This window comes from Girardinichthys multiradiatus, chromosome 1 (assembly GCF_021462225.1).
Source record: "Girardinichthys multiradiatus isolate DD_20200921_A chromosome 1, DD_fGirMul_XY1, whole genome shotgun sequence".
Lineage (NCBI taxonomy): Eukaryota > Metazoa > Chordata > Actinopteri > Cyprinodontiformes > Goodeidae > Girardinichthys > Girardinichthys multiradiatus.
The window spans coordinates 27,637,072-27,664,443 of record NC_061794.1 but is presented as its reverse complement, the minus strand read 5'-3'; the positions used below and the strand labels follow the sequence as shown (position 1 = coordinate 27,664,443).

General features: G+C 40.5%; 2 protein-coding genes across 4 annotated transcripts in view; both read right to left on the bottom strand.

The window, feature by feature from the left end:
• Positions 1-3,704: 3,704 nt before the first annotated feature.
• atp6ap1lb (ATPase H+ transporting accessory protein 1 like b) lies at positions 3,705-17,663 on the bottom strand. The gene is made up of 7 exons (XM_047369059.1): positions 17,383-17,663; positions 9,165-9,202; positions 8,509-8,591; positions 6,697-6,935; positions 6,469-6,519; positions 6,116-6,359; positions 3,705-5,786 (listed from the first exon to the last, which is right to left on the bottom strand). Exons 1-7 carry the CDS (start codon positions 17,514-17,516, stop codon positions 5,550-5,552), a joined length of 1,026 nt encoding a protein of 341 aa, XP_047225015.1. The 5' UTR covers positions 17,517-17,663; the 3' UTR covers positions 3,705-5,549.
• A 5,327-nt stretch (positions 17,664-22,990) lies between these two features.
• The window catches only part of b4galt3 (UDP-Gal:betaGlcNAc beta 1,4- galactosyltransferase, polypeptide 3), a 30,259-nt gene continuing 25,877 nt past the window's right edge, over positions 22,991-27,372 (bottom strand). Inside the window, exon 7 of one of the 3 annotated variants that reach the window (XM_047371109.1) lies at positions 22,991-26,596. In XM_047371109.1, coding sequence (XP_047227065.1) covers positions 26,248-26,596 — 349 coding nt within the window. In that variant the 3' untranslated portion in view covers positions 22,991-26,247. The remainder of the gene's footprint in view (positions 26,597-27,372) is intronic. The other 2 variants (XM_047371133.1, XR_007039069.1) reach the window with 2 other exon arrangements.

Sequence of the window (27,372 nt, the reverse complement as noted above, 5' to 3'; positions counted from 1 at the left end):
GGTGCAAAGAGGATTGGGCGGCGGACGAAGGTGGAGACCTCGGCGGCCCAATCCCCGGATGCTTAGGCTGGCTCTAGGGACGTGGAATGTCACCTCGCTGGGGGGGAAGGAGCCTGAGCTTGTGCGGGAGGTCGAGAGATATCGACTAGAAATAGTCGGGCTCACCTCCACGCACAGCGTGGGCTCTGGAACCCATCTCCTCGAGAGGGGCTGGACTCTCTTCTACTCTGGAGTGGCCCGTGGGGAGAGGCAGCGGGATGGGGTGGGCTTGCTTGTCGCCCCCCAGCTCAGCCGTCTCGTGTTGGGGTTTACCGCAGTGGATGAGAGGGTCGCATCCCTGCGCCTTCGGGTTGGGGAGAGGTCTCTGACTGTCATTTCAGCCTACGGGCCGAGTGGTAGTGCGGAGTACCCAGCCTTCTTGGCCTCCCTGTCGGGGGTGCTGGATAGTGCCCCTCCTGGGGACTCATTATTCTGCTGGGGGACTTCAACACCCACGTGGGAAACGACAGTGACACCTGGAGAGGCGTGATCGGGAGGAATGGCCTCCCCAATCTGAATCTGAGTGGTGTTTCGTTATTGGACTTCTGTGCTAGTCACGGATTGTCCATAATGAACACCATGTTCAAACATAAGGGTGTCCATCAGTGCACTTGGCACCAGGATACCCTAGGCAGGAGGTCAATGATCGACTTTGTTGTCGTATCATCAGACCTTCGGCCGCATGTTTTGGACACTCGGGTGAAGAGAGGGGCTGAGCTGTCCACTGATCACCACCTGGTGGTGAGTTGGATCCGCTGGGGGAGGAGAAAGCCGGACAGATTTGGCAGGCCCAAGCGCATAGTGAGGGTCTGCTGGGAACGTCTGGCGGACCCCTTGGCCAGGGATGTATTCAACTCTCACCTCCGGGAGAGCTATGACCAGATTCCGAGGGATGTTGGAGACATAGAGTCCGAATGGACCATGTTCTCCGCATCTATTGTCGATGCTGCTGCCCGTAGCTGCGGCCGTAAGGTCTGCGGTACCTGTCGCGGCGGCAATCCCCGAACCCGGTGGTGGACACCGGCAGTAAGGGACGCTGTCATGCTGAAGAAGGAGTCCTATCGGCTGTGGTTGGCTTGTGGGACTCCTGAGGCGGCTGACGGGTACAGTGGGGCCAAGCGTGCCACGGCCCGGGCGGTGGCAGAGGCAAAAACTCGGACCTGGGAGGAGTTCGGTGAGGCCATGGAGAAGGACAACCGGTTGGCCCTGAAGCGATTCTGGCAAACCGTCCGGCGCCTCAGGAGGGGGAAGCAGTGCTTCGCCAACACTGACCTCGACTGGGGACATTATTGGCCGGTGGAAGGAATACTTCGAGGATCTCCTCAATCCTGCCATCACGCATTCCCTGGTGGAAAGAGAGGATGGGGACTCGGGGTTGCACTCTTTCATCACCCAGGCTGAAGTCACCGAGGTGGTTAAAAAGCTCCGCGGTGGCAGGGCTTCGGGGTTGGATGAGATCCGCCCTGAGTACCTCAAGTCTTTGGATGTTGTGGGGCTGTCATGGTTGACATGCCTCTTCAACATTGTGTGGTGGTCGGGGACAGTGCCTTTGGATTGGCAGACTGGGGTGGTGGTCCCCCTACATAAGAAGGGTGACCGAAGGGTGTGTTCCAACTACAGGGGGATCACACTCCTTTGCCTCCCTGGTAAGGCCTACGCCAGGGTGTTGGAGAGGAGAGTCCAGCCGATAGTCGAACCCCGGCTTCAGGAGGAGCAGTGTGGTTTTTGTCCCGGCCGTGGAACACTGGACCAGCTCTATACCCTCTACAGGGTGCTCGAGGGTTCATGGGAGTTTGCCCAACCGGTCGACATGTGTTTTGTGGAACTGGAGAAAGCATATGACTGTGTCCCTCGTGATGCCCTGTGTGGGGTGCTCCAGGAGTATGGAATCGGGGGCCCTTTTCTAGGGGCCATCCGATCTCTGTACAAGCGGAGCAGGAGTTTGGTCAGCATTGCCGGCACTAAGTCGGACCTGTTCCAGGTGCATGTTGGACTCCAGCAGGGCTGCCCTTTGTCACCGATCCTGTTCATAACTTTTATGGACAGGATTTCTAGGCGCAGCCAAGGGCCGGAGGGAGTCTGGTTTGGGGACCAGAGGATTTCGTCTCTTCTTTTTGCAGATGACGTGGTCCTGCTGGCCCCCTCTAGCCAAGACCTACAGCATGCACTGTGGCGGTTCGCAGCCGAGTGTGAAGCGGCTGAGATGAAGATCAGCTCCTCCAAGTCCGAGGCCATGGTTCTCGACCAGAAAAGGGTGGCTTGTCCTCTTCAGGTTGGAGGGGAGTTCCTGCCTCAAGTGGAGGAGTTTAAGTATCTCGGGGTCTTGTTCACGAGTGAGGGAAGAATGGAGCAGGAGATCGACAGACGGATCGGTCCGGCTGCCACAGTAATGGGGGCACTGTGCCGGTCCGTTGTGGTGAAGAGAGAGCTGAGCCGAAAAGCGAAGCTCTCGATTTACCGGTCGGTCTACGTTCATACCCTCACCTATGGCCATGAACTTTGGGTCATGACCGAAAGAACGAGATCCCGGATACAAGCGGCGGAAATGAGCTTCCTCCGTAGGGTGGCCGGGCACTCCCTTAGAGATAGGGTGAGGAGCTCGGCCATCCGGGAGGGGCTCGGAGTAGAGCCAGTTGAGGTGGCTCGGGCATCTATACCGGATGCCTCCTGGACGCCTTCCAGGCACGTCCCACTGGGGGGGAGGCCCAGGGGACGGCCCAGGACACGCTGGAGGGACTATGTCTCTCGGCTGGCTTCGGAACGCCTTGGGCTCCCCCCGGAGGAGCTGGAGGAGGTGTCTGGGGAGAGGGACGTCTGGGCGTCTCTGCTGAGTCTGCTGCCCCCAGCAAAGTTATCTCTGCTTACTATAATCATGTCGGTACTATGATCATGTTTTTTACCTGAATAGTACAAATAACTAATCTAATTTAGTATTGAGATCATGTTTCTACCCGGGTTTAATTAAAAATCGGGTTAACAGTAATAAATTCTGTGGAGTAAAACGAAAACTATATTTTCTCTGGAAAAACCCAACTCTTTGCACGAAGTAAATGTAAATAGTCCTTCTGTGTGCAAACTTCCTTTATTTAGCATTAGTTCAGGGTTATTGGTAGGCTGCTGAAATCAGATTTGCCACAAGATGTCGCTGTTCAAAAACCTAAATATTTTTTCTTACATTCATTTTGACTGTTTAAGAAGTATGGCTCAGAAAGGTGGTTGAATTGTACAGGATTGTCTCAGCTTGTCAGAAATTATAAACAAAGAGAAGAATAACTATTGGATGGCACCATATTTAGAGAGATCTGAACCTGAAAGTTGGCCTGGGGAGCTGTACACAGAAGTAACATTTAGACTTACAAAATCCAATAGGCCAATTTTCATCATACTGTGATTTGCAACAGTACACCACAAGTGTTTTATAATCATGTTTCTTATTGGGGTTTGTATATTTAAATGCTGCATTATTTGCATTCCTTTGTGGCATTTTCTGGAGGTGAGTTCCTTCATATTGTTTTACTCACTGAGAAAGAAGGCTCTGATGACATGGTGATTGTATGCAAACCAGAAAGAAAGAAAGAAAGAAAGAAAGAAAAAAAGAAAGAAAGAAAGAAAGAAAGAAAGAAAGAAAGAAAGAAAGAAATGGTTACATAGGAGCCCCGCAGATCTATCCCTCAGAATATCAGTTTATTGTTCATTTTACATCAGTTAGTCCTTGTACAAACTGCCTTCAATCAGTTCAATGATTGTAGGATACATTTATGATCAAAGAACACATTTCACACTGCTACAAACCGACAGAACTGCCATATCGAATGTTAAGATATCTATTTACTGTCATGCTGAGTGCTTTTTTGTCAGTAATAATGACTTTTTCATTCTGTAACTGCTTCTAGTGAGGCTTCTGGCGTAATAATGGCATCTATAGGTCCCAGTGACTAAACGGCATTCAATAGTGACATCCGTCTATGTTAGGGATCTTGCTTCATAATTTACAGTTAGGTAAAACCGAACCTTATCTTGGCCCAGCTTAAAACAAACGTACAGAAAATGTAACATGTTCACCCTTGTAGAAAAAAAAAGTTATATGCATTGATATGTTTACCCTTCTCAGTAGAACAATTGTACAATTGTATTGTTTATTAGTTGTGCGGTATTTGAAGAGTAAAGAGAGTAAACAGCCATGATCCTAGAGAGATCTTATATTTACAGCTCTGGATATCATTTTGGTTATGATTTTTAGCATAGTCAACCTGTACCTAATAATTTATTTATGATTACACTGAATATAAAAAAAAAAAGATCTCCGCAGAGTGACACTTCTGTACATGAATGCTTTTCCTTGTTTAAATCGCTGTAATGGTTCACTTTCATTTTCACATTGTTTCACTCTGTTTCAGATCATATGTTATGGCAACTCATTTGTGGCTTCATTTTGGCAGTCAGTGTGAGCAGTCTCAGTTGAGGACCCACAACCTACTTTGTTCAAACAATTGACTCGAATGAGCGATTGCATCCCAGAAATCTGCATTACTGCCATGCCCTCAGACGGGGCGTCTTTTTGCAGCATAGTTCTTTGTATAGTCTTTTTTTATAGTCTGTTGTTAGTGCTTCCGCTACTAACAAATGTTGTGCTAGTTTGTTGAATCCTCTTTGTCCAGTCTGGTCTGTAAAAGGCCATTTCACAGTTAAGTTCCAAGCAGCAGTCTCATTCAGGGATGGGGTGAGAGAGGCCAGAGGCTTTAATGGACCAGTAAAGTTGGTCCATCCGCTCCAGCCAAATGTTAGGCCAGTGGTTCCCAATATTTTCATTCTGTTTCCACCAAAAGACTTCCCACAATCATGTTACATTGTGCATTATCTCAATATTTTAAGTTAAAACTCAAGCAGGAGACCATCTGTATTCTTGTTATAAGGAAACACTGTGCTAGCCCAAGAACACCAGCCTTTTAGGACATGCAGCTAATAAGGCTATCTCAGCTATAAAAGTGGCTGTTCTAAGTTTACCATTTTTGCAGCGGCATTAGACAAAGTATACAGCAATGAAAGCTGGAAGGACAATGTTGGTGATGGTTGCTTGCAATATGACACTTGGAGGCCATGTTATACATACACTTAAGCTGGAACATCTGAGTTAGCTGTATTGGCTGCAATTGTGAGCCTGTTTTGAGGGCCAGCTGGGACAAAGACCTGTGCGAGTCATTACCCTTCAGCACCCTGGGACGGATGCTGGACCTTAGATATAAAGCCAATGAGCCATCTCTTGGAGAGGCTTGGACTTCCCCAGAAGATGCCCGTCGATGAGAAGAGAAGAGAACGTATCTGGCCACACTTTGCATTTACTTAAAAGAGTAAAGATTTAGCTTTTGACAAGAACAGGCAAAGTTGTCATTAAATTGATGAAATATTCAATTGAAGATACTTTTTCACTCTTGTAGTCACTGCAGCCTTGATTCTCAGCTTCCTCCTTCCCCATCTCACCCCCCGGTCATCCTCTGTCTCATCGTTCTCCTTCACAGGCTGTTTTTGTCTGGTAACTCTGCTTCGGGACTGCGGGGGAAGTAGACAGTGGCTTTGTGTTCCTCGTAGCGGTCAATGTGCTTGAGGTGTACCACCATGTGGAGGGCGTAAGCTAAGACTAGGAGCAAGATTAATGATGTCACCAGGCCCATCAGGATGGCTGGCGTCAAGAAAGTAGCACAATCACTGGCCGAGGCAAACTTCTCAGACTGTACGTTGAAGGCCTGAATCTGGAAGGTCAAAGAGTAAGGTGGAAAGATAAGATTAGGCTGAAGCAAATATGACAACTGGCTCTTATTGGGCTTACCAAGCATAGACACACTGGACAGATGGACAGGTTGAGATATTGAGCAGATGGCTAAATAAATAAGACAGATCGACAAGCTGCCAAAACGCCAGCAAACTGACACAGTAAACATTAAAGAAAATAACTGGCTAACTTACAGACACATGCAACCATGTAGCAAAAATAACAAAATCTTTAAACCAAATCTGAACATGCAAACACTATTAGAGAAAATAAGACAACAAAGGTTGTGCCCCTTGTGAGACAGTGTACCTGGAAATCAGTGAAAGTTATGTGCCAGTTAGCAGATGTGTCAGTGTGAGAGCTGGGCACTAGCAGGGTGTCATATTTATGCAGGCTGCTGACGTGCTGGCAATGGTAGGATGAAGTGGCAGGAGCGTAGACCTCACTGGCGTTGAATGTAGCCTCCTGGGTCCAGTTGTACTGAATGTGAACACTGTCTAGTGTGAACCAGTTTTGACCAGCTGCCTCATAAAAAGTATTGGACATCTGAAGCCTTGTGAAGGAGACAGTGCAGTTAATTATACTTGTGTACTTATAAGCATTCTAATGTGTTTTCCAGTGATAAAGATTCAAAGTATTTGAATTAGGCCTTGCCATTTTACCTGATAACTAGACCTCGTAAGTCTTCAACATCACCAAACCTTAACGAAAGCCTGCGACAGAACAAACATGAACATATTTAACTCAAGTTACATAAAAACATTATATTTTGAAGTAAAGATCTATATATCTATACAGTAGATGCTTAAACTGTCTTCACATCAATTATCCACCTTGTTTTGCTATGCATGCTCAAATTGTTTTGGCACAGTTGATATTTTGGTACTTACATAGCTTTATCTTTGGTGCAGATTGAGCCTTTTGTGTCCACAGGCAAGCTAGGGTTGAAGACCCTTTCAGTCAGATCGATGAATGTGTGATTCCTGTAGCGAATTGCCAGCCGTTTTGCCTTAAACAGAATGCAAGGCTTCCCATTGTAAGACACACTGAGTGGGCCATAAGGCCCCATTAGAGACTGCAGCAGCTTCCTTTTACTGAGAGACATCCCAGGCTGATGCCATTTAAAAGGCTGCAAAGATATAAACAAATGGTATTAACCAACTACAATAAAACCTGCACAACTGTTTAGCATTGTTTTACTGTCCTACAGAGGACAACCCACTATTCTTTAATTTCTTAGAGACCTGCAGATGGTATGTACTATACCTTGCAAATGTGCTCCAACGCCTTGAATTTTTTCATTTTGTTTCCATTACAATCACAAATGTCAGTGCATTTTACATGGATTTTATGTGATTGACCAATCACATAATGATTGACCAACACAAAGTGGTGCATCCATTTTGACTGAGCTGGAACTAGTCTTAATCAAGATGTGCAAAGCTGGGGGAGACACACCCAATACGACCTGCTGCTGTAAATGCAAATCACTTGATGGTTCTACAAATTATTGACTCAGCTGGCTAAATATGCTTTTCATTATGCACTGTTGTGTGTTGGTCTAGCAATTTAAGTACCAGTAAAATTCATTTATGTTTGTGGTTGTAATGTGACAAAATGTGAAAAAGTTTAAGGGGTATGACTACTTTTGCTAGCCACTGTAGGTTAGAATATTCCTGTTCTGGATATCTGTTTTCAGCTTGTGTTTTTTAACATTTCAGAATTATATAAGTAATTTTTTTATACATAAGGTTGAATTTGAATACTCTGCTTTATTAAAAACAAGACCACGAGACCCTTGCCAAAAGTCTGCACCCTCTGTCTGCCTACTGTCGGAAAAATAAAGGTCTCTAGTGCCCCAAAAAAATATTTTAAAAAATGACAAAAGCCAAAGGTAAACTTCAGAAAACATATTTAACTCAGACATGTTGAACTATTTACATCAGTGTATTCTACATCACACATCCCTGTGATATGCGTTTTGGAAAATTCCCTGCTTTTGTTTTTATCCTACAGCAAAGCCGGCTGGGCTAGGTGCGCAGCCTGCAGTGTTTTATTCATGCTGTGATATTTAATTTAAAAGGCCATTTTAAAGGTTTGCCAGCTTGTATGATCATAAAATGTCAGCTATGGATAAAAGTTCAGTGTTCCAGCCACCACTTGAATTCTGAAAATATTCTGAAAAAAAAACAGCATTTGGAAAGCATGAGTTCTCTAAATTTACATATAATGGTGTGTGGTGGCAGAGAAAGCACTGGCATTAGTTTAGCAGAAACTGCCCCCTGTAGCTTTTTTAATCTGTCTTTTCAACGAGTGCATCTGACTGTATACTACAGGTGTTACAGTAAATGTAAGGTGTAGTCAAAATGTTTGTGTTGGGATAAAACTGGATTTTTGTGGCTAAGATTACAAGTAGAAAAGCAAATGCAGAACTCACCCAATCTAAATAAAACAGATACATTTGGCTGTATGCAAGAGCTGATGAAGCATACTGTGGAATATTTTTGAATTTTCAGTCACAGTGGTCCTGTGTGTGGGCGGCAAAGATGTTTTACCTCTGGTGAATATGAGACAAACATCATTCCTTCATCCAAGGTCATGCAGTGTGGCAGAGTGAGCATGCTCCGTTTTGCTTGCGTGTTCCAGCGCGTGTGCATTTGTATGAACCAGAGACAGGGAGGGGAGAACACTGAAAACTGTACCTGCAGTATTCTCCTGAGTGGGTTTTCATCTTCGGGCGTCAAAATAACCTCTTCACTTTCCAGGCCATACTCTCCATCTCTACCTGAAAATGCAAGCAAACAAATGTGTCACTGAGGTTTAGATCACTGGGCAGGTTAAGCTGATTTGCAGTGCGTTATTGCAGACATAATCCTAAAAGTTGTGATTATGTCTTATATGCAGTGCACACATGTGCATATGCACAAACACAAAGAACAAAGAGACCTGCATGCACCTCACTGCTTGGGCTCGTATCTATTTCCAGTGGTTTGCGTCATCGCACTGACTCATCAGTAGCTTATTTCAAAATAAGTTCAGTGTTTACAAACACTGTTTATATTGTTCCAGATACATTTTTCCCCATCATGCATTTTAAAAAATTTGCAAAAAAATATATATATATATTTTTTATATCTTTGTGTCACAATGCGTAAATATAGCCATACACAGCATCCCACTGAGGTGTTCGAGTTGAACATAGGTCCCCCCTTGAAAACCTAAATTACAAAGTAGCAGATATGTCTCGAGAGTTCGAGAGCAAATGCCGTTGTTAGATCTGTGCAACTCATCAGTGTCAAAAGAGCCATGGCAGGTTAGACTGAATCAGGCCTTGTGTCAGAATAGATTTGTTACTTACGTGATGTGACTCTTGTTGCTTGATGGGGGTTCTCTTTGCTGTGGAAAAGACAGAAGATACAATAAGGCCTTCTCAAGACGAGATTCAGACAGTTTTCATTTTGTTATTCTTTTAGTTTTTCTGAAAAAGAAAGCTCCAGAGTAAGGGTGTCCAAAATGTGACCTGGCAACTATTAGAGGCCCTTGGAATGATTTTGTGCAGCCAGAAACATTGTTTAAGTATAGTATAAACCTCACCCCCCAAGACAGGCGATTAGTGCACATGCATTAGAAAAAATAACAATTTAAAATCTTCTTAAAGTGAAAATATACAACACAAAGTATTTGTCTTTCATAAGCATGTTTTTTTGTTTTACTTTAATTTCATAGCAAATAAGACCACAAAGTGGCTTTAACTCAGAAGGAGACCAATCATTAAACTTGGCTAAATACAGCAAGCATTTTCAAAGAAGAGTGTTCTTGTTGCTAGGAGCAGACTGAAAAACATTTCTAGGCCAACAAAATAAAAAAATCAATCAACCCACAAAATGTAGTAAATTGTATGCCTTTCTCAAGTTCATCAATAACTCACAGATCTCCTTTCAACAAAACACAGACTACTTTCTTCATTTCATTTGTAATTAAATCTTTGGTTGAGCAGGTAAAATCACAATAAAATTTGCAATGCATTTTTAATAAAAACACACATTTTTGTGTCTAACAGATACTTTCAACTTGCAAATATTGTTCCAAGTGACAAAACATTTGGAGACCAATGACTTAGTGGTACAGCAGGACAAAAACTCTGTATTGCCAGTTCTGTATAAAACCTAAATAAGTATGATTTATAAACAATACATTTTTTGGGACTGGTCATATACAGTATTTTTATATTTATTCAAAAATGATACATATGGCTTTACATAATGATTCAGTAGATTACAGAATTGTCCTTATTACATAAACACACACTTAGATTGCATAAAGTGCACGCACAATTAATTAAAAATATTTGTAAGCTTGCACGCTATGTGCTATCTAAGTAGAATGTAGACTTAATGTTAAACCACTTTAGTTTGTTATATAATCCTAAAAGCAAAACATGTAGGATACAGATGTTCTGAGTCATGAAAAAAACAGCAGGATAAATTGTTGAAAGAAAATCATTTAAGGTTAGTCCATTAATTTACTTTTCTACAGTGCAGCTGTTAGAAATAGAGAAGGACATGTTTTTAAAACTTCATTACGTCTGAAGGGATTTGTACTTAGAGAGAACTAATAAAAATAACTAATATAATAGATTTAGACTGTTTAGGATAAGTCTAGCAAAATGTGGTATGACTTTGACTGATGGCAGCTCTCTGATATGGTACTGACCTACATCCTGCACATGTGATGGAGGAACAGCCGCTTCCTTGTTCTTCTCATGTTTACCCCAGCTGTCCAACTCTCTGTCTGAGACTAAACCCAACAAAGCATGGACCTCTTGAGGCTAATCCTAATCCCTTTTAAATGTCTAATCAAAAACATGTGCCAATGGGCTTGCTGGGCAGCTCCGACATGGCCAGTTGTGCTTGTTTTGATGGTCACTTAGATGCTCTGACTAGGTGGTCTGTCCTGACCTAGCCTTTGTGTTCATTTTGGACTCTCTAATCGCTGTACAATGGCCATTTATAATAACGATTATAATACAAAAATTTGCTCATTTTGTGTAGATCTCCCTGGAAGTCAATTTGTTAGGGTGGGCTGCCAGTGCCATCAGTTATCTACCCATACGGTACAGTGTCTACCTGGGCAATAATATGCAGTTTGATCCCAGATGGATTAGGATTAGCAATGAAGGCAGGCCAAGTCCATTGAAACCCAAAAGTAGAGAGACATTGGCCTTGACCAAGGTGAAGGGATTAAATCATGATGTCAGAAGTTACAACAGTCTGGACCGTTCAAGTGCATCTGTCCTGACCTCTGAAACTGCTGTGGCTTGAAGGAATGCTCAGGATATTTGGATCTTGAATGGGTTCCAGTCCAGTTTAAAGTGATTTTCTGACAGAAATGCAATATTAAATTAAATATTACACTTTTTATACACTGAAAAATTGTAGGCAATTTTATTTCTTTATGGTCATTTACATAAAAATCAGAAGGACCAAATTCATGAAGTAAAACAAGCTCATGGAACGCACCACAAACAGTGCCTTGCAAGATATTCGTACTCCTTGAACCCCTTTAAATGTTGTCACATTACAACCACAAACTTATATGTATTTTATTCAAATTTATGTGGCAGAACAACACAACGCAGTGCATAATCGGGAGGTGGATGGAAATTATACATGATTTCCAAAATGTTTCACAAATATAAATCTAAAAGGTGTGCAATGCATTTGTATTCGACTACTTGAGTCAATACTTCTTAATGCAATAACAGCAGTAAGTCTTTTGGCATATGTGTTTACCAGCTTTGCATATCTAGAACCTGAAATCTTTGCCTTCTTCTTTCCTAAATAGTCCAAGCTCAGTCAGAATAGATGGAAAGCAGCTGTGAACATCCATTTTTATGTCGCGCACAACCAAACTCATGAATTTGCATTAATCTAATCTGTTTCTTTGCATCTCTATGTGTGTAGTGATAATGTTCTGCTGGAATGAAACACCTCCCCCAGGCTCCAGTCTCACAGCCTCAGACAGGTTTTATTCCAGATTCACCCTGTATATATCCCCATAGACTCCGATGAGCTTCCATGTCCCTGCTGAACAAAAGCATCCCCACAGCATGTTGCTGCCACCACCATTTTTCAGCATGGTGACAGGGTATTCAGGGTGTTCTGTAGTGTTAATTTTCCACTTTAAAAAGGGTTTTGCATGTATGCCAGAAGTTTCCGTTTTGGTGACATCTGAGCAGAGAACCTTCTTCCACATGTTTGATGTTTCCCAAATGGCTTGTGGCAAACAACAAATCAGACTAGTTATGGCTTTCCTTCAGAAATGGATTCGTTCCCAACACTCTTTCATAAAGGTTAGATTTGTCAAGTGCATAACTAATCATTGTCCCAGAGATGCCATGGGTCTTCTGCTGCTTCTCTGATTAGCTCTGTTGCATTTTCGGTCCAAATTTGAAAGGATGAATTGGACATTGCCGTGTAAGATGTTCAACGCTTGTGGATATTGTTTTATAGAGGCTAACTCTGCTTTAAACATCTCCAAAACTTTATGCCTGGCCTTTCTGGACTGACTTCTTTGCATTGGTCTGTCACATTAAATTCCACAAAAAAATATATTACATTTTGCGGTTGTAAAGTGAAAAAACGTGAACAAGTCCAACAGGTATGAATACTTTACATTGTGTAAACTCAGAATGCTTTTTTGTTGCGTGCCACAAAGCTCTGTAACAATCAAGTTGCTCCATGGAGGTAATCAGGGTGACTGGAATTAAGCCTAAGCCAACTAGAACAGGTAATGATAGCTGCATGGTGACGTCTGAACAGTGTAAATGAGTCTGTGACCAAGTGCAAGATACTGTGTTGTCAGTTGCCGCAAATAAGCTTTTCAGCCTACATTCCAGTGTGCATCTGCCAAATTCAGCGTCAGCATCATGATTGGCTAAATCCAGCAGGATGTGTGTGTATGTGGGTGTGTGTGTCTCTGGGCACACGCTAACCCCCATGCGTGTTGATTCCTTCCTAAGCAATGTCTGCCAGTGTCATTCTCTGAGTAACAATATAAGGGTTTATTTATGTAATAAATACAAATATTTATATTTTCCACTGGTGAATGCTGGGTAAGCATGGGTATTTAAAAGAGCTGCCAAGTCCAGGAAACCTTTTGGCAGCTGTGGGTTGTGACTGAAATCTCAGCAGCATGGCAGCTAACTTAGACACTGCGCACTTATTGCCTGCATTGATATTTGAGACATCAATGATCTCAGGGCTGCAGAAAGGCTTAAACCCCCAGCCAACCACATACCCCACCCTCAGTCCCCTACTCCAACATGACTCCTACATTTAATATGAACATTGAACCTCTTAACTAAAATAATCACTCATGTGCACTTACATGGTCTCAGCTGGTTGCCAGAAGCCTAAGGATTGTGAGAATGTGAGAGTTATGTGAAGCCCCTCCGTTTTGCTCCTGTGCCAGTTTTGCAGGGTCAGCAACCATGGGCTGTTGTGGGCCCCCATTATTGGTTCAGTTTGTCACACGGGGCCTGGGTGCTGATCAGGCCATTTACATAATCAAATCCAAGAGCCACTTCCTGGCTTGCCTCCCTGCTGCTAAGAAACATCCATAAATATGTGTGCATGCAACTGAGCAAATATGTACACCGCATGATGTCCACAATAGTAGAAGCAGAACAAATACACTTAAATTAAAATTATATTTTTTGTAATTTTAGAAAAATGCAGGGGTTTAAATATTAATGACAGTGCTTCTTTTGGTTTCTCAATCAATACATTTTCACTGAATGTCCTTCTTCAAGCAGACGGATAGCTGATCTCTCATTGTTTCTCCCTGTTGTGCACAGTTGAGCAGAAAAACGGGTTTGATGCCTGCTCCCAAAACTTATAAGAAAGTCCTGTCTACCTCTTTAACAGTGCTTAGCCATCGAACTCAAAATATCTTTCCCTTTCCTGAATTTTACTCCAAGAAAGTAATACTGGGGAAACTTAGGGGTTTTGATAGAGGCAATATGGCTATTTTTCCTGGGTGGCAAAGCCTTGGGGTAGTAACCTGAGAACCTAAGCACTCCAAGCACATTTTAGTTTTGTGCAGAATTTGATTTGCAGTGTTTGATTCTGAACTTCAGTAAAGGGCTATGCTTTTTAGTTTATTTTGTTGTTGGATTTAGCTTGACTTTTGTGGTTACCTGGTTAATATCGCTTATAGTCATTGATGTCATTAAACAGAATAAAATTAACTTTACTTTTTTGGTTTTTAGTCTCGTTTCTGTTGGTATCAGAAAAAGTAGACCGTGTTCTTGAAAATGACATATGAAAACTCACCTTAATGCTTCACACTCCAGGTGCTGCTTTATAAATAGATTTGTTAGCAGAGATTAAGATTTAAGTCTGCTCACTAAGATGCCAGTTGGGCTCTTGCTGCCAGTTTCAGTATAGCTTTAATTGTACCTGAGGTTAAGCGCTTGACTTGTAAATCTTCCTACACCATGGATATAAAGAAGTTACGGTTGGTGCACCCGAGCTTGCGGCTTTACGTTATAACGACAGTCATACAGAGAACTGTATCTATGATAATACGGAGGATTTTGTAATATTAACTAGAATTTCAATTCTATCCATGAAAGATATATGTTAAGTTAGAACACAACTGAGTTTGGTGTCTCTCAAGCTTTAAATCTTTGTCAGGTTGGCAATCGCTGATCAATCTTCTCAACAAAACTGATACTTTGACCTTTTTCCATACCTATTTTTAGGCCACTTTATCAGAAATGCAACTGTATGCTGGTGATTGCATCTGCATTTCCCAAGCATATTCAGTCTTAAAAGATGACATGTTTTTGTAATCTGATTGTAAAAACAAAACTAAAATTAGCCACTGGTCTTTTAACCCTTTAATCTTTCTTTAAATTTAGGTCAGTGATCACTCTGTCACCTTGAACTCCATAGGATGCCCTTTAATCTGTCTATGTTTGACATGGTTTAACAGTTTTAGGATGCATTTAAGCACTCGTTGACTGTATAAAATGTTGTTTGAAACAGTTGACAAATATGTTTTGACACAAATTCAGATTAACAATCCTGAGTAAAGATCCATGAAAGAGCAGGTGTGACAAAAAAGTGACCCCGTGTGAAAAACTTTGTTAAAAAAACACAAAAATACAATGATGCCTTTTATCTAAAAAATGGGAAATGAGAAAAAGTTAAATGTGAAAGGGTGTCTTCATAACTGATTTCTATCGATGTTTAAATGTGATTTAAAATGGGTTGGGGTTGATCAAATGGGCTAACCAAGACTGGCTTTTAACGCCTGAGTTCAGGCCTTGTTTGGACAGGACCGGTCAGCCCTAAATAGCCATAAAAATGATGTCCATGGATATCCAGAGCTTCGGGGGGATGTTTGGGGGTAATTGTACTTTTAATATGATTGTATTAACATCCGAACTTTATGTTAGAATTACTGTGTGAATACGTCCTCATATAGGTTTTTATTACCTGCTAGAGGATATTCTTCAACTTTGACCGGCATGGTCCACTCTGGGTTTTGCAGCAGTCTCAACAACTGGGTCACACTTAAGTGACATTGATTGTTTATGAAGTTTAATAGGACAGATTAAATTAATTTACTGAGAATCAAATGAAATTGGGTTTTTTTAAATTTGCTGCCTGCTCCCACAAAGCTTAGCTATCAACAACATTAATAAGTAATATAGGCTTATTTTAGTTTTTACAATATGGTTTGGTATATTTTGTAATGGCAAAAAAATGATGAAATCTCATCACATCATCTTTTTGGGTTTAAATTCATGATTACATACAGTCAGAGCCCCACGGATATAGCTAAAAATAAAAATGACCAATAGTAAACCAATAATTGCATTTAACAATGCTTTCAAACATAGTCACAGCATTTAGTGATGATCTCATAATCAACAGATTTTTAGGGTTTGCAAATATCATCCATTAGAGATTGGAACTCAATTATCTTCTTTTCTCGATTATCTTCTTTCAAAGCATGCTCGACTAAATTTTTTTTAATAAACATTGTACAGACCACATTTTCGTTACTGTTTCCTTATTTATCCTAAATGATTGAAATCTGATGCAAAGTATTGCTTTCAACTTTCAAGTCTGGTCAAAATTGAGCATTGCATTATCATTTTTAAAAGCATGCCAACAATGCTGTTGATTTACATCGTTAACATCATGGGAATTGGCCTTCTTTTTAATTCAGGTTTCTAATTTTAGTTAAGACTCATGAATAAAAGCTTTTGTAGTGAACAGTTTAAAGAGTTTCGGGAAACCCACATGTTAGCTTAAAGGGATTGTATCTAACAGTAGTTCTAAAAACTTAGCTTAAAAAATACTTTATGATCATGTTCTAGTCCCACAAAAAACTACTTAAGGGAATCTGCCTGTTTCTTTCAACTGCATTCCCTGGTGTCCTCTAAGCTTTTCATCAGTAGATGCCTCTAATTCATATAAAGCTCCCTCCAAGGCGTTTGATATTTAAGGCATAAAAGATTGCTATTATATAACTGCATCTTTAAGTGAGTCAGAGCTGAGATCAGAGTGTTGACCTGTGACTGCTAGCTGTTATGTTGCAGAGTTACACACAAAGTCTGATAACAGGACACAGGCTCCAAATCCCAGGAGTAATTATCATCTTCTTTCTCTCTTTCTGACAAACTGTGGTCAAAAGTTGTGAAACCAGTCTGTTGGGGTTTAATAAAACCTAAATTACGATGGAATTAGACCAGATCCTTGAGAGTATGGAAACTAAATGTTTAATACAAGCTACTGGTGACCTAGAATTGGAAAAGTTTTGAAGTTTTTATGTAATACATGAAAGCAGGAAACGCAGCCTGTCGCGGGTTTGAATCAGAATTGTGTGAGACATCGTGCATGGCACGGTTTCAAGAGCCTTACATGGCTTTGGCACAGTTTGATGGCTCTTTGCTGCGATGTCTATGTCTATGTAAGCAGGCAGGAGAGTGGTGCTAATGTCCCTGGCTGTCTTGTGACACTGCATAAATATGCAGGGCTTGCAGAAGACTTGACTTGACTATATGTGCATTGTAGTGTTAGAATTCCTTCCTAATGGCTGCATCAGTGAGCACACCCCAGTAGATGCATCATCCCCTTAACCTCCATCATCCTCTTTCTTTGCTGCTCCCATTTCTTTTCTCCTCTAGATTTCAAGACCCACTGCCCAAGCCTTATTAAGCTCCCTCTTGCCAAACCAGCATTACTGTACAGAGACAACAGTCCCATCTGTGATTGATGAGCACCGTCTGATGCGGTCTGAGACAAACAAAGCCTTGAAGCTTAGCACTCTCCAACACATACCAACACTGCTTGAATGACTGAATTCCCAACCTGAGATGTATCCTAGGTGAGCTGTAACTAAGGAAGGCGAGGATGGCACAAAGCTGTCTTAGAGAAGACGTACACATCAGCATCCCAGCATCCCTGCGTGCATCTCCAGTACCCCTCCCCCCACCACTCTTTTCCCCCTGCACCCCTCCACTGCTTCACAGCCCTAGAGAGCGAGGATGGACTCACCTTCTGTCCAGGATCAGAGGCACTTCGTCATAGAGGAGTCCTGGCTGGAATTCTTCCTCAGTGAATGTGAGCCCAGGCTGGCTGAGTGCGGACAGCAAGGCGAGGGAACAGATGAGGAACGCGTGTGCAGCCATTGAGACAATGATCGGAGACTGCTGCTGGTTGAGCACCACTTCATAATCTGCTCTCCTAGCAGTGCCTGAATCCTAGCTCCTCTGACTAGCAGCTGCCGCAGCCAATCAGCAGGCCAGCACAGGCCGACAAGCGTGCGTCACAGTGCCCCTCACTGCATCCATACCACCTCCACCCCTCCGCTTCTTCCTCCCTTTCTCACCCTACTCCCTCCTGTGTTATCCTCTCAGTCTGCCCCCCCTCCCCCCTACACACACACACACATATCCTTTCCTGTGCTGCTCTCCTCTCCTCTTTCGTACCACACACACATAGCTGCAGGCGAGTACCAGGAGTGGACAACAAATCGTTCATTTTCATTAAAACCCTCATCATACCTGAGATCCCCCAAACAAAAGCTCCGCTCTAAAGGCTACAGACATGCACCTGTAAAAAACAAACAAACAGTGGAGCAGGCTTATACAGACGCTCACTGGAAAATCAGCTGGCAATGTCAAGGTCAGGTTTAGCGGGAGCCGGATCAGTGGATGTTTACATGTCTTTGAATGACCGGAGGAGCAAAAAAAAAGGAAAAAAGAAATACAGAGTAATGATTGCATGACCCAGATCTCCAGTGTGATGCCACTGTGGCAAAATATTTCACTTGATGTGTTTTTGTGAGCATTAAGGGGCCTGCGGCTGAGAAATTTGTCCACTGAGGCTGCAAATATGGATGACAGAAGCAGCTGAGCAGCCGTAGGATAAGAAGAGAATAGGGGCCCAATACTGACGACCCTGATGGCTGATCTCATTTTCTGCTCATTATTCAGCCTGCCCCAGGAGCTTGATGTTAACCTCTCATACCTGTTATTTTCATATCCGATGACGTGAGGATTTTCAAAGCCGGGCATTCAGTGTTTTTTTAACTGAATGTTGTAGTCTACTGGTATGGTAAATTTTTCACAATGACACGTTTTAGTTAAATCTACTAAAGTAGAAAAACAGCTAAACATTATTCTTTTTTCTGTCCGTTTTTTTGATCATCAAGACATTTACTCGAATGTCCAATGCTATTTTTTGACTCTTATTGAAACAAAACAATGCGTTATACTTATTCACAGACAGTAATTAAGTTAGCTGCTTGCAGAAAAGCATGAGCTACATAATTGAGGAGAACCTCTAGAAACATTAGAGTTTTGAACAAAACAGTGACCCAGTAGTACATACAGAAAGCATGGACATTAAGTGGTTAACGGAGAACAACACTTTTGTCCCAGGAATCATTTAGAACCAGCGAACTTGTGATGCAGTCTTTTGTATTCTCTTTTTCACTTCAGTGCAAACTTCGTTCTGAGCTGAAACACGTTCTAAGAGAAAACAAGCATTTAATATATTGCATTTGGTATGCATCGATGCATATTATTGCTATTTAATTTTTATTTAAAAGATAAAACTTATATAAAATACAAATAAAACCTATAAAAACTTGGTTAAATGATTGTTTTATTTTTTTCTAACCACACAACTATTGCAAAACTTTTTCAAATGTCACATAAACACCTGTGTGTTTTGCTATTTTATGTAATAAACTAAATAAAAGTACCTTGTAGTTATGAAGCAGAAAAAAGGATGCATGAACAGTTTTTATAAATATAAATCTGAAAGTTTTGGCATGCATTTGTACTCAACCTCCCTGAGTCAATGGTTTTAAAAACCTCCTTTCTCTATTATAGCTACACATCTTTTGAGGTATTCCTCTACCAGCTTTACCTATATGGTAATGCAACATTTATCCATTCTTCTTAGCAAAATAATACAAGCTCAGTCTGACTCTATGAATTCTGCCTGTGAATATTGTTTTCCAAGTCTTGCCACAGATTCTCAAATGACTTTAGTTCTGGACTTTGGGCCAATTTAACACAAGAATGTGCTTTGATCCAAACTATTCCATTCCATATCTGGTTTATAAGTGAGGTTCTTGTCTTGCTAGAATGTAAATCTCCACAGCGGTTCAGCTTCTAAGATGGTTTCTTTCAGGATTTCCCTATATTTAGCTCCATCAATCATCCCGTCAGCTGAGAGCAGTTTCCCTGTCCCTGCGGAAAAAAAGTATTCCCACTGCACTATGCTGCCACCACCATGTTCCATGTAGTGAGGAGATGTTCTGGGAGATATAGTATTTTTTTTCTTCTACTCTATTTAGTAATTAGTGGGCCCTTCGGTCACCATTGGTTGCACTGAATTTTATTTAGGAATATTAGAGTAAAAGGGTTTGAGTCAAAAAGCACACCACACTTTTTGAATTTTTATTCGGAAAACAAAAAGAAACCACGAATCTGTTTCCTTCAACTTCACAGTTATGGTCTACTTTGTATTGCTATAATACAAAAAAATACTAATAAAAAGAGTTCAAATGTGTGGATAGTATTTTGAGTATTTGTGAGTTGAATTGAACATAATGTGGATATAATGTGAATTCTTATGCAATGCAAGTGATTTACAAGGATTTTAATATAACCATGACTTTTGTCTTGGTCTGATTTCTGACAGAATATGAATGCTTATCTTAACATCAGTTGGGTAAAATATGATCTGCAGTAATTATCAATAGAAAAATAGGTGGACTGCTGTCTTTGGGTCAAGGGGTGGGTCTTTGCCTCAAACACTTATGTAGAAGTATAAACAACATGGCAATGTCCATTTGTCACATTGTTAAAGAAGGAGACAGGTTCTGTGTTTTAAAGCAAGACAAGCGTATCAACCCCAGCACAAAAGAAAAAGACTTTGTGAGTATGCTGGTTGAAGCTGTTAAGAGAATGGCATTATCCACCCTTACCGATTTGGACTGAAAGGCCACTCAGAGAGGAAGAAGGAATTATCCCCAAAAACAACATAAAAAGCCTGATTACAGCTTGAAAATGCATTTAAGGACAAACAGATTTTTTTGGTGAAGTGTCCTGTGGTCTGTTGAAGCTAAATGGGTTTGTGGGAAGTGTTTGGCCATCATATTTCTGAAGGGAACAAATACAAAAACTAAACGATTGGTTTTATGCTTCAGAGATTTCATTTGAGTTCCTGAAGTTACAAGTACACCAAAAACACAGTTTATGGTAATTAAAACCACCGTAAAGAAGAATATGTGGATTTTGGTGGAAATCTTGTGGGCGTTTGGATATGATTGAGTGTCCCTGTTTTTTGTGAGTGTTGTTTGTGCTGAGGCTAAACAATTACGTATATGAGAGAGGTCAGTGGCATCTCTTATGCTGTACAGTAACAGAGGGTGACTAAAGACTGCCTCAGCCCTCTACAATACATCGGCCTGCCACAGTCACTTCAGCAGGCTAGTGTGTCAGTCGACAGAGAACTAAGTGCAAACTAGACTGTCACTGCTGCCATGTCAGCCTCACGGCAAACTCGCAGATGCAGTGGCCTTAAAATATGTTTTGACTCCGAAATGACTCATTAGATTACATAATCACTTGAATAGTAAAGTTTTTATCAAAACAACGGCCATGTTTTCCATTATGCTGTATTGTTATCAGACCAGTAACAATGATGTAATGTAGGATTTATGCAGATTGATAAATATATTCTAATTTTCCAATATGTATACTGATTTTTCACCAGTGTGTTCACCAGATTGTTTTATTCACCAGAATGATGAATTGGTGACCTCTCCTTTTTTTTTCTCTAACTGGCCTATACTGTACTTTTTCTCTCTGATTAAAAGGCTGATACTTGCATAAGTCATCATGAGCTGTTAAGGTAAGTAAATCAATGCCAGAGTATAGGACATAATGTTCCTTTTAAGAGTCATCTAGCTTTCCTTCCCTTTTATTTTTTTAAAAAGCATTAAACCAACAAAAAAGCCTTTTAAATTTTTTAAGGAATGAAATGAAATTTCTTTTCAGAGTTTCAAATTACCCCAAAGTGGCACAGCTGAAAGTTTTATGTGAGGTAGACTAGGTAGACTCCTCCCTATCACCTTTGCTCTGTGGTGTGCAACAGGAGTCAATACTTGAATCTATCTTTTTCTCTGCATATATACTCCACTTCTTCTGACTCATACAAAATTAAGCTGTGTCTTATTGAAGCTATACTGATGATACAATGATATGCACATCCCAGAAGCCCGATGATCTAATAAAGCTCACTTCTCTATGCAAAAAATAAGCAGATTAGTAATTCTTAAACATTTTTGGATAAGCAACAAAAAATGACAAATTACATCTGCTGTTAAGTTTAACAATTTTCATCAAATATATATCATAAAAGAATATTCACTCCTGTCTTGAGCAGCTAGAAACATTGCTTCATCAGGCCTACATTACTGAAGGTCTGTCTGAGCCTGCTTAAACCATGATTTAGTTTCATGATGACAGTTGGTCCAAAACCCAGCTGTAAGTCGACTTTACAAGGCCCCATTCCATGCTCATATCATCCCAGTCGCTGCTGGCTAACTTTAGGATTCAGAAAAACATCCTTAATTTGGTCTCTAAAGCAATAGAAAGGTTCGCTCCCACTTACATCAGTGACCTGGTAACATTTCCACAAGTCTTCCCATCATGGTATTCTGATTGTTCATTGATCAAGACTGAATCCACATGTGGACTGAACCTTCTGTGTTGGGTCTTAAGCTGAAACAGTCTTTCTCTGAACATTAGGATGGCTGACACTGTACACTGTTTTAAGTCACACCTAATGATACCCCTCTTGTCCAGGCCTTCTGTTTTACTCAACTGTTAGATGCTGCTTTGCTTTTTGTTGTACTGGATGCAAAGCATTTTGCAACTTATATTTTGAAATGTGCTCTAGAAATAAATCTTTATTTACTTACAGCTTGCCAGCCATATTAGGCGACCATTTACTAAAGACATATACTGAATTCACTATTACTGAGTAAGTCCAGAGACTGCAGTAATCCAGCTGATGGGATGCAGCAGCAACACTACATTATCACATCAGCACCCTTTGCATCTGAGTCCTTTGTTTATGTCTGTGTTTTGGATAACCTGCAATATGCTCCGTTGGTTTGTCCATTTCATAAGTTTTGCCCTCTCTTGGTGAGTCATGCAGCATTTTAGATTATGAAACAGATCGAACACACAGAGCTGAAGGAGAGGGGGGGTACTGTCTATTTATAGGGAAGAGCTCATATCCAAGTTTTTAATCCAGCTCTTTATTCCCACATAGAACATGGAGGCCTGCAATACACAGCGTGATGTAACAAGTCTGTGCAGTCAAATCGCTCTGGAGCATGTGGTCCTTTTGCTGCATGATTGCTAATCTATCAGTCTGGTATGAGCGTCTGGTCTCTGCAGCGTTTGAGCAGCACTATTCTGAATGCTAACCCACATTCATTAAGATGCTCCGAGTGTTTTACGAATTGGACTGCTCTAAGCTGCCTGCATTTAAGGTGTGCTGTGTATGACGCATGTTGTTATTTGACATTTAGGTCCGCACATGAATATCAAAGAAAAAACAAAAGGGAGACACGTCTTTTGATCGTGTTTTTTATTGGTTTATATATTTGCTTTCTGTCACAATGAAGTAGATATATTTTACTCGATTCTGCTGCCTTTTTGCTATACCTTCGTACAAACACACAAAAAATCACATCTATCTCCTTCAAGATATGGTCAGTAAATAAGGCAACCTAAAAAAAAAAGATGTAAGGAATTAACATCAGTTTTTTATGTAATAGGAGTTTTCCTTTTTCAGTGAATGCATGAAGATCCTAACTATTTAGCCAGTTGTTCTTTTTATCCTTCATAAAAGCACAGAAATTAAATGATTACAAAGTATACTTAAGTAAAGCAATTCATCAATTCATCTTAATGATTATGCATTCATATCTGTATTAGTTCAATGCTTTTGCAAAAATTCTTTATAAAAACGAATGTATTCAATAAATATATAGCAATCTTACATTAAGCACACAGTTTGCTGATTAATCTGCTGAGATTATATTTCTTTAAAAGCTTTCCCTGCATCACTCTTACATATCATAATAGATTTGTCCCAGGGTATATCATAAATGGAGGATAATCTGTAAGTAATTAAAGAGCAATATTGCATAAAGTTTTTTTTTATTAATGCGATTTGTCTCTCAGTGTACACCTTCAAAGCTATACTTTCTTAGAACACTTTATATTGAACACGGATTGCTTCTTTAAAGTAGTATCCATTCATAAGTCTGTTGCACCTTGCAGTTGATGATTCTACTGGTGAATAAAATTCTGAGCCGCTCTTCTCCTTTAAGCTGACGGGATATTCACGTGATGAAAAAAATCCCTCCTGACAGGGCAATGAAAGTATTTGATTGGTTTAAAGCCAGTGAATGGCGAACGTTAATGATTAACATTTCAGTCACAACACTGCAGTTTCATTCAGCCCTTGGTTTATTTCACCAGGCTGTGCCACATGGGGGTGCTCACATCTAACTGTGCAGCACACATCTGGTCCTTCAGTCATTATGGAGCCTTTTAAATTATTATATGAGGCACAAAGTTAACAAAAGAAACAGAGATATGTTACAGCTGTAAAACAGGGCATCTATCTGATCTACCATGGAGAACACTTTTACAGATCACCTCAGAAGTCAGCATATTCAGATCTATCGGTGACAATAAATAATTTAAGAAACTTCATACATTCAGTTTAGACTAACTCATACTTTGCCTGTTAGTGTTATAACAGCATCCCACACCATTAGTTACAGTACTTCATTTGATGTTAGATTCAGTTGTACAGTTTCAGATAGCAGCAAGAAATCATATTTCCAACTAGTTATCAGATTTAAGTCCACTAAGGTAAAGAGCCAAGCAAAAGCACCCATACCATACCTGTTTCACATTTAGCCACATTTCAGTCAGAAACATCAATCTATTTGATTAAGCTTTTATCTGATAGACAAAAAGTACTACATAGTTGAGAAATGGAAGCTGCTTAAATAGAAATAGAAATCTGAAAAGTGTGGCACACATTTGTAATCAGCCATCTGACACATCCAAATAACTTCTACTGCAACCAGATGTCACCTGAATATTGAATAAGTCTATATGAATTTATTTTAATCTCAGTATAAAAACTGATGGTCTGCGAAGGCCTCCTTTAGAAAATAAATTGCATCATGAGGACAGCAAACATAGCATCAAGATCAGAGATAAATTTGTGAAGAAGTTTAATAATTTGGCCTCGCAGGTAAATACAAATGCACACCACACTTCAGATGTTTCTTTTATTAATTCCATTCCTCTCTACAACTATGTACTGCAGTTGTTTCTCTACAACCTGAAATCCAAATAAAACACCCTGAAATGTATGGTTGTAATGTGTGAATATGTGAAAAAGGTTTGAGGTGTATGAATACTTCTGCAGGGCACTGTAACTCTCCTTTTTACAAAACATAAACAAGGACAAACACTAAAAAGTACATTCAGAATGGCTGATAAGTTTACTAAAATAAATTAAGCTGTTGTTAAGCCGTGACAGGTCGATCATAACTTTCATGCATGTCCTGATCAGACAACCCTCAGGATTTTTACACAAAGCAAAAACATTTCCGGCTTGAAACATTACCTTCTTGCTTAAGTCTGTAAAGCTTCACCATAGCAAATAAAGACAGACACAAAGAGGCAAACATTTGTTTGTTCCTAAATCTATCCACAGTGCTTTGTTTTTACCGTAACCACTTTAGATATTAGAACACTAGCTTGACATTATTCTCGTTGCGTGCCTTACGTTACTTGTCCGCAAGCCTTCTTCTTATTCTCACATGAAATCTAAAATCAAACGGTTTAAATAAAAAAAAATAAAACATAGGTAATATCAGAAGCACAAATCTATCTGTGTATCAAGAATATAGTCAAACTAGACAACAACTATCATGCCACATCATGTTCGTTATGTGTTTGGATACAGTTTACACTCCCATATAATTTGATTGTCTCTAAACTAAACGTCATAGAGAGAGAGGCACCAGACTGTAATGAAGGACATTAAAACTAAAGAAGTACACAAATAAATGTCTCTCTATATATAGATATATAAATATAAACTCTAGGATATTCCAGGAACTACGAAGTTGGTCAGTGATTGATTGATTGATGCAAGCAAATATATAAAAACAGCAATCCTGGAACAAAGGGTTTGTTCTGGTCAGCTTTATACTCCCAACTTGTAGGACAAGCCAAACTTACACTAGCTTAGCCCCTAAAAGCATTTCTATCAGTCTATAAAATGCGCATAAAAGAGAGAAGGCACAGAAACACAAACCCACCACGGAGTGAGGTGGATGGACAGCAGCAACTTTTTTTCTTTGTTTTTTTTTTAATAGGAGAGGATCAGAGGTGCAGACTGATTGAAGCTGCAGCTCTGCCGATGAGTTGCTTGCAACTTGCAGTTCCAGTCTGCAGAGGTCTATATATGTTGCTTTCTCATTTTCAATGAGTTTTTGGACCTTTACTTAGATGCAACAGAATTGTTTATCTTTCTGTTGCTGGTCTAGGCGATCTCCTTGCCAGTCACTGGAGTCAGAGTCACATTCAGTGGATCATAACCCAACAAAAGGGATTCAATAGTCCAGAATGCACATCTGTAAACAAAACAGGCTTTATGTTTGTGATCCAGTGCATAACTACCCTTAATGCAACAGATCAATGCTGCCTTCCATCATTTTGTCTGTCAGATCAAAATGAAGGGGGGATCCACTTTATGCTACAAATGCAATGTTATTTTTTTAAATTAAAACCCTTATTTCATTACTTCTGCCTTTTCCTGTGTGGTTGGATTTGCTGTCTTTGACAGGATAGGCCCTGTCTTTTCACCAGACGGCTTGACCAAAGTATTATTTCTCACCACGGCTTCTGCTAGACTTTGCACACGTTTAGTTGGGCCTCTGTCCTTGCTGGAGCTATGTGGCTGGACAGGCGTTGCTTTTACAGCACTTTGAGCTTTACCCTGGGTCAGCCGGGGGTCCTCTCCAATGTTGACAGTCAGGTTGGTGTAGAGTGGCTCCAACTCTTTGGTGAGCAGCTCATAAGTCAACGAATTGAGACCGTCAGAGTGCCAGTTGAGTCTGGTCTTTTTCAGGAGGTCGAATCTAGAATGACACACAGCACATTGTGTTTTTTAACTCTGTGGTTTCTGAGTCTAGCTTTTTCAAGTTTTCCCGGAATTTATATTCATGCTTTCTTTGGCTGATCTTCCTCTTTGTTTTAAAGCTCATAATTTCATACTTCACATGCCTTCTGTTTAGAATTTTGTAAAATCAAATGAAGTTTGTTTATTGCATTTTAAAAACATGCATAATGATCAGTTTAGCACTTTCAGCAACCACAACATTCCTCTCAGAATTCCTCCCACAATTTTTGTTCTCTCTGTCGCTCTGCAGATAAGTTGTGCAACATGTTTTCAGTTTGTCTCTTTCTCAATACAAGGTTCCTAAGATTTGAAAAGGATTCATTGTGACTCAAGTGCACTTATTGTGGCTAAAAACAAATAAGTTTAGCTCATGGCTCTGACTATAATTTTGACAAAGAGTTTTGACGAGTTTGTTCATCATAATTATAACTACTACAGGTGCATCTCAATAAATTAGAATACTATCAAAAAAAGTTTATTTCAGTTGCTATTTTCTAAAAGTGAAACTCAATTATGGGGTCTCTGTTTCCGGAACACCTTAACACCAGTGATGGAATAGTGTATGCATGGTCTGGATCAGTGTGTGTGAGGTGGCTGTTTAAACTCTGACTCCAGACACAGTTCAGACCTTACAAAAGTCTTCCAAACTTCTGAATGGGCTTTGCATTCCTCTGTTGTTGTCACTTGTGCAACTTTTTCTACCACGCCTTTTCCTTCCACTCAACTTTCCATTAA

What these genes read in the sequence shown, in the direction of transcription:
- atp6ap1lb (XM_047369059.1), bottom strand. Translation starts at nt 17,516, where the DNA reads ATGGCTGCACACGCGTTCCTCATCTGTTCCCTCGCCTTGCTGTCCGCA. An exon ending in CCTCTGATCCTGGACAGAAG is followed by an intron (nt 9,203 to 17,382) that starts GTGAGTCCATCC and finishes TCTTTTCCACAG; the next exon opens with CAAAGAGAACCCCCATCAAG. An exon ending in TGCACCAAAGATAAAGCTAT is followed by an intron (nt 6,520 to 6,696) that starts GTAAGTACCAAA and finishes GTTCTGTCGCAG; the next exon opens with GCTTTCGTTAAGGTTTGGTG.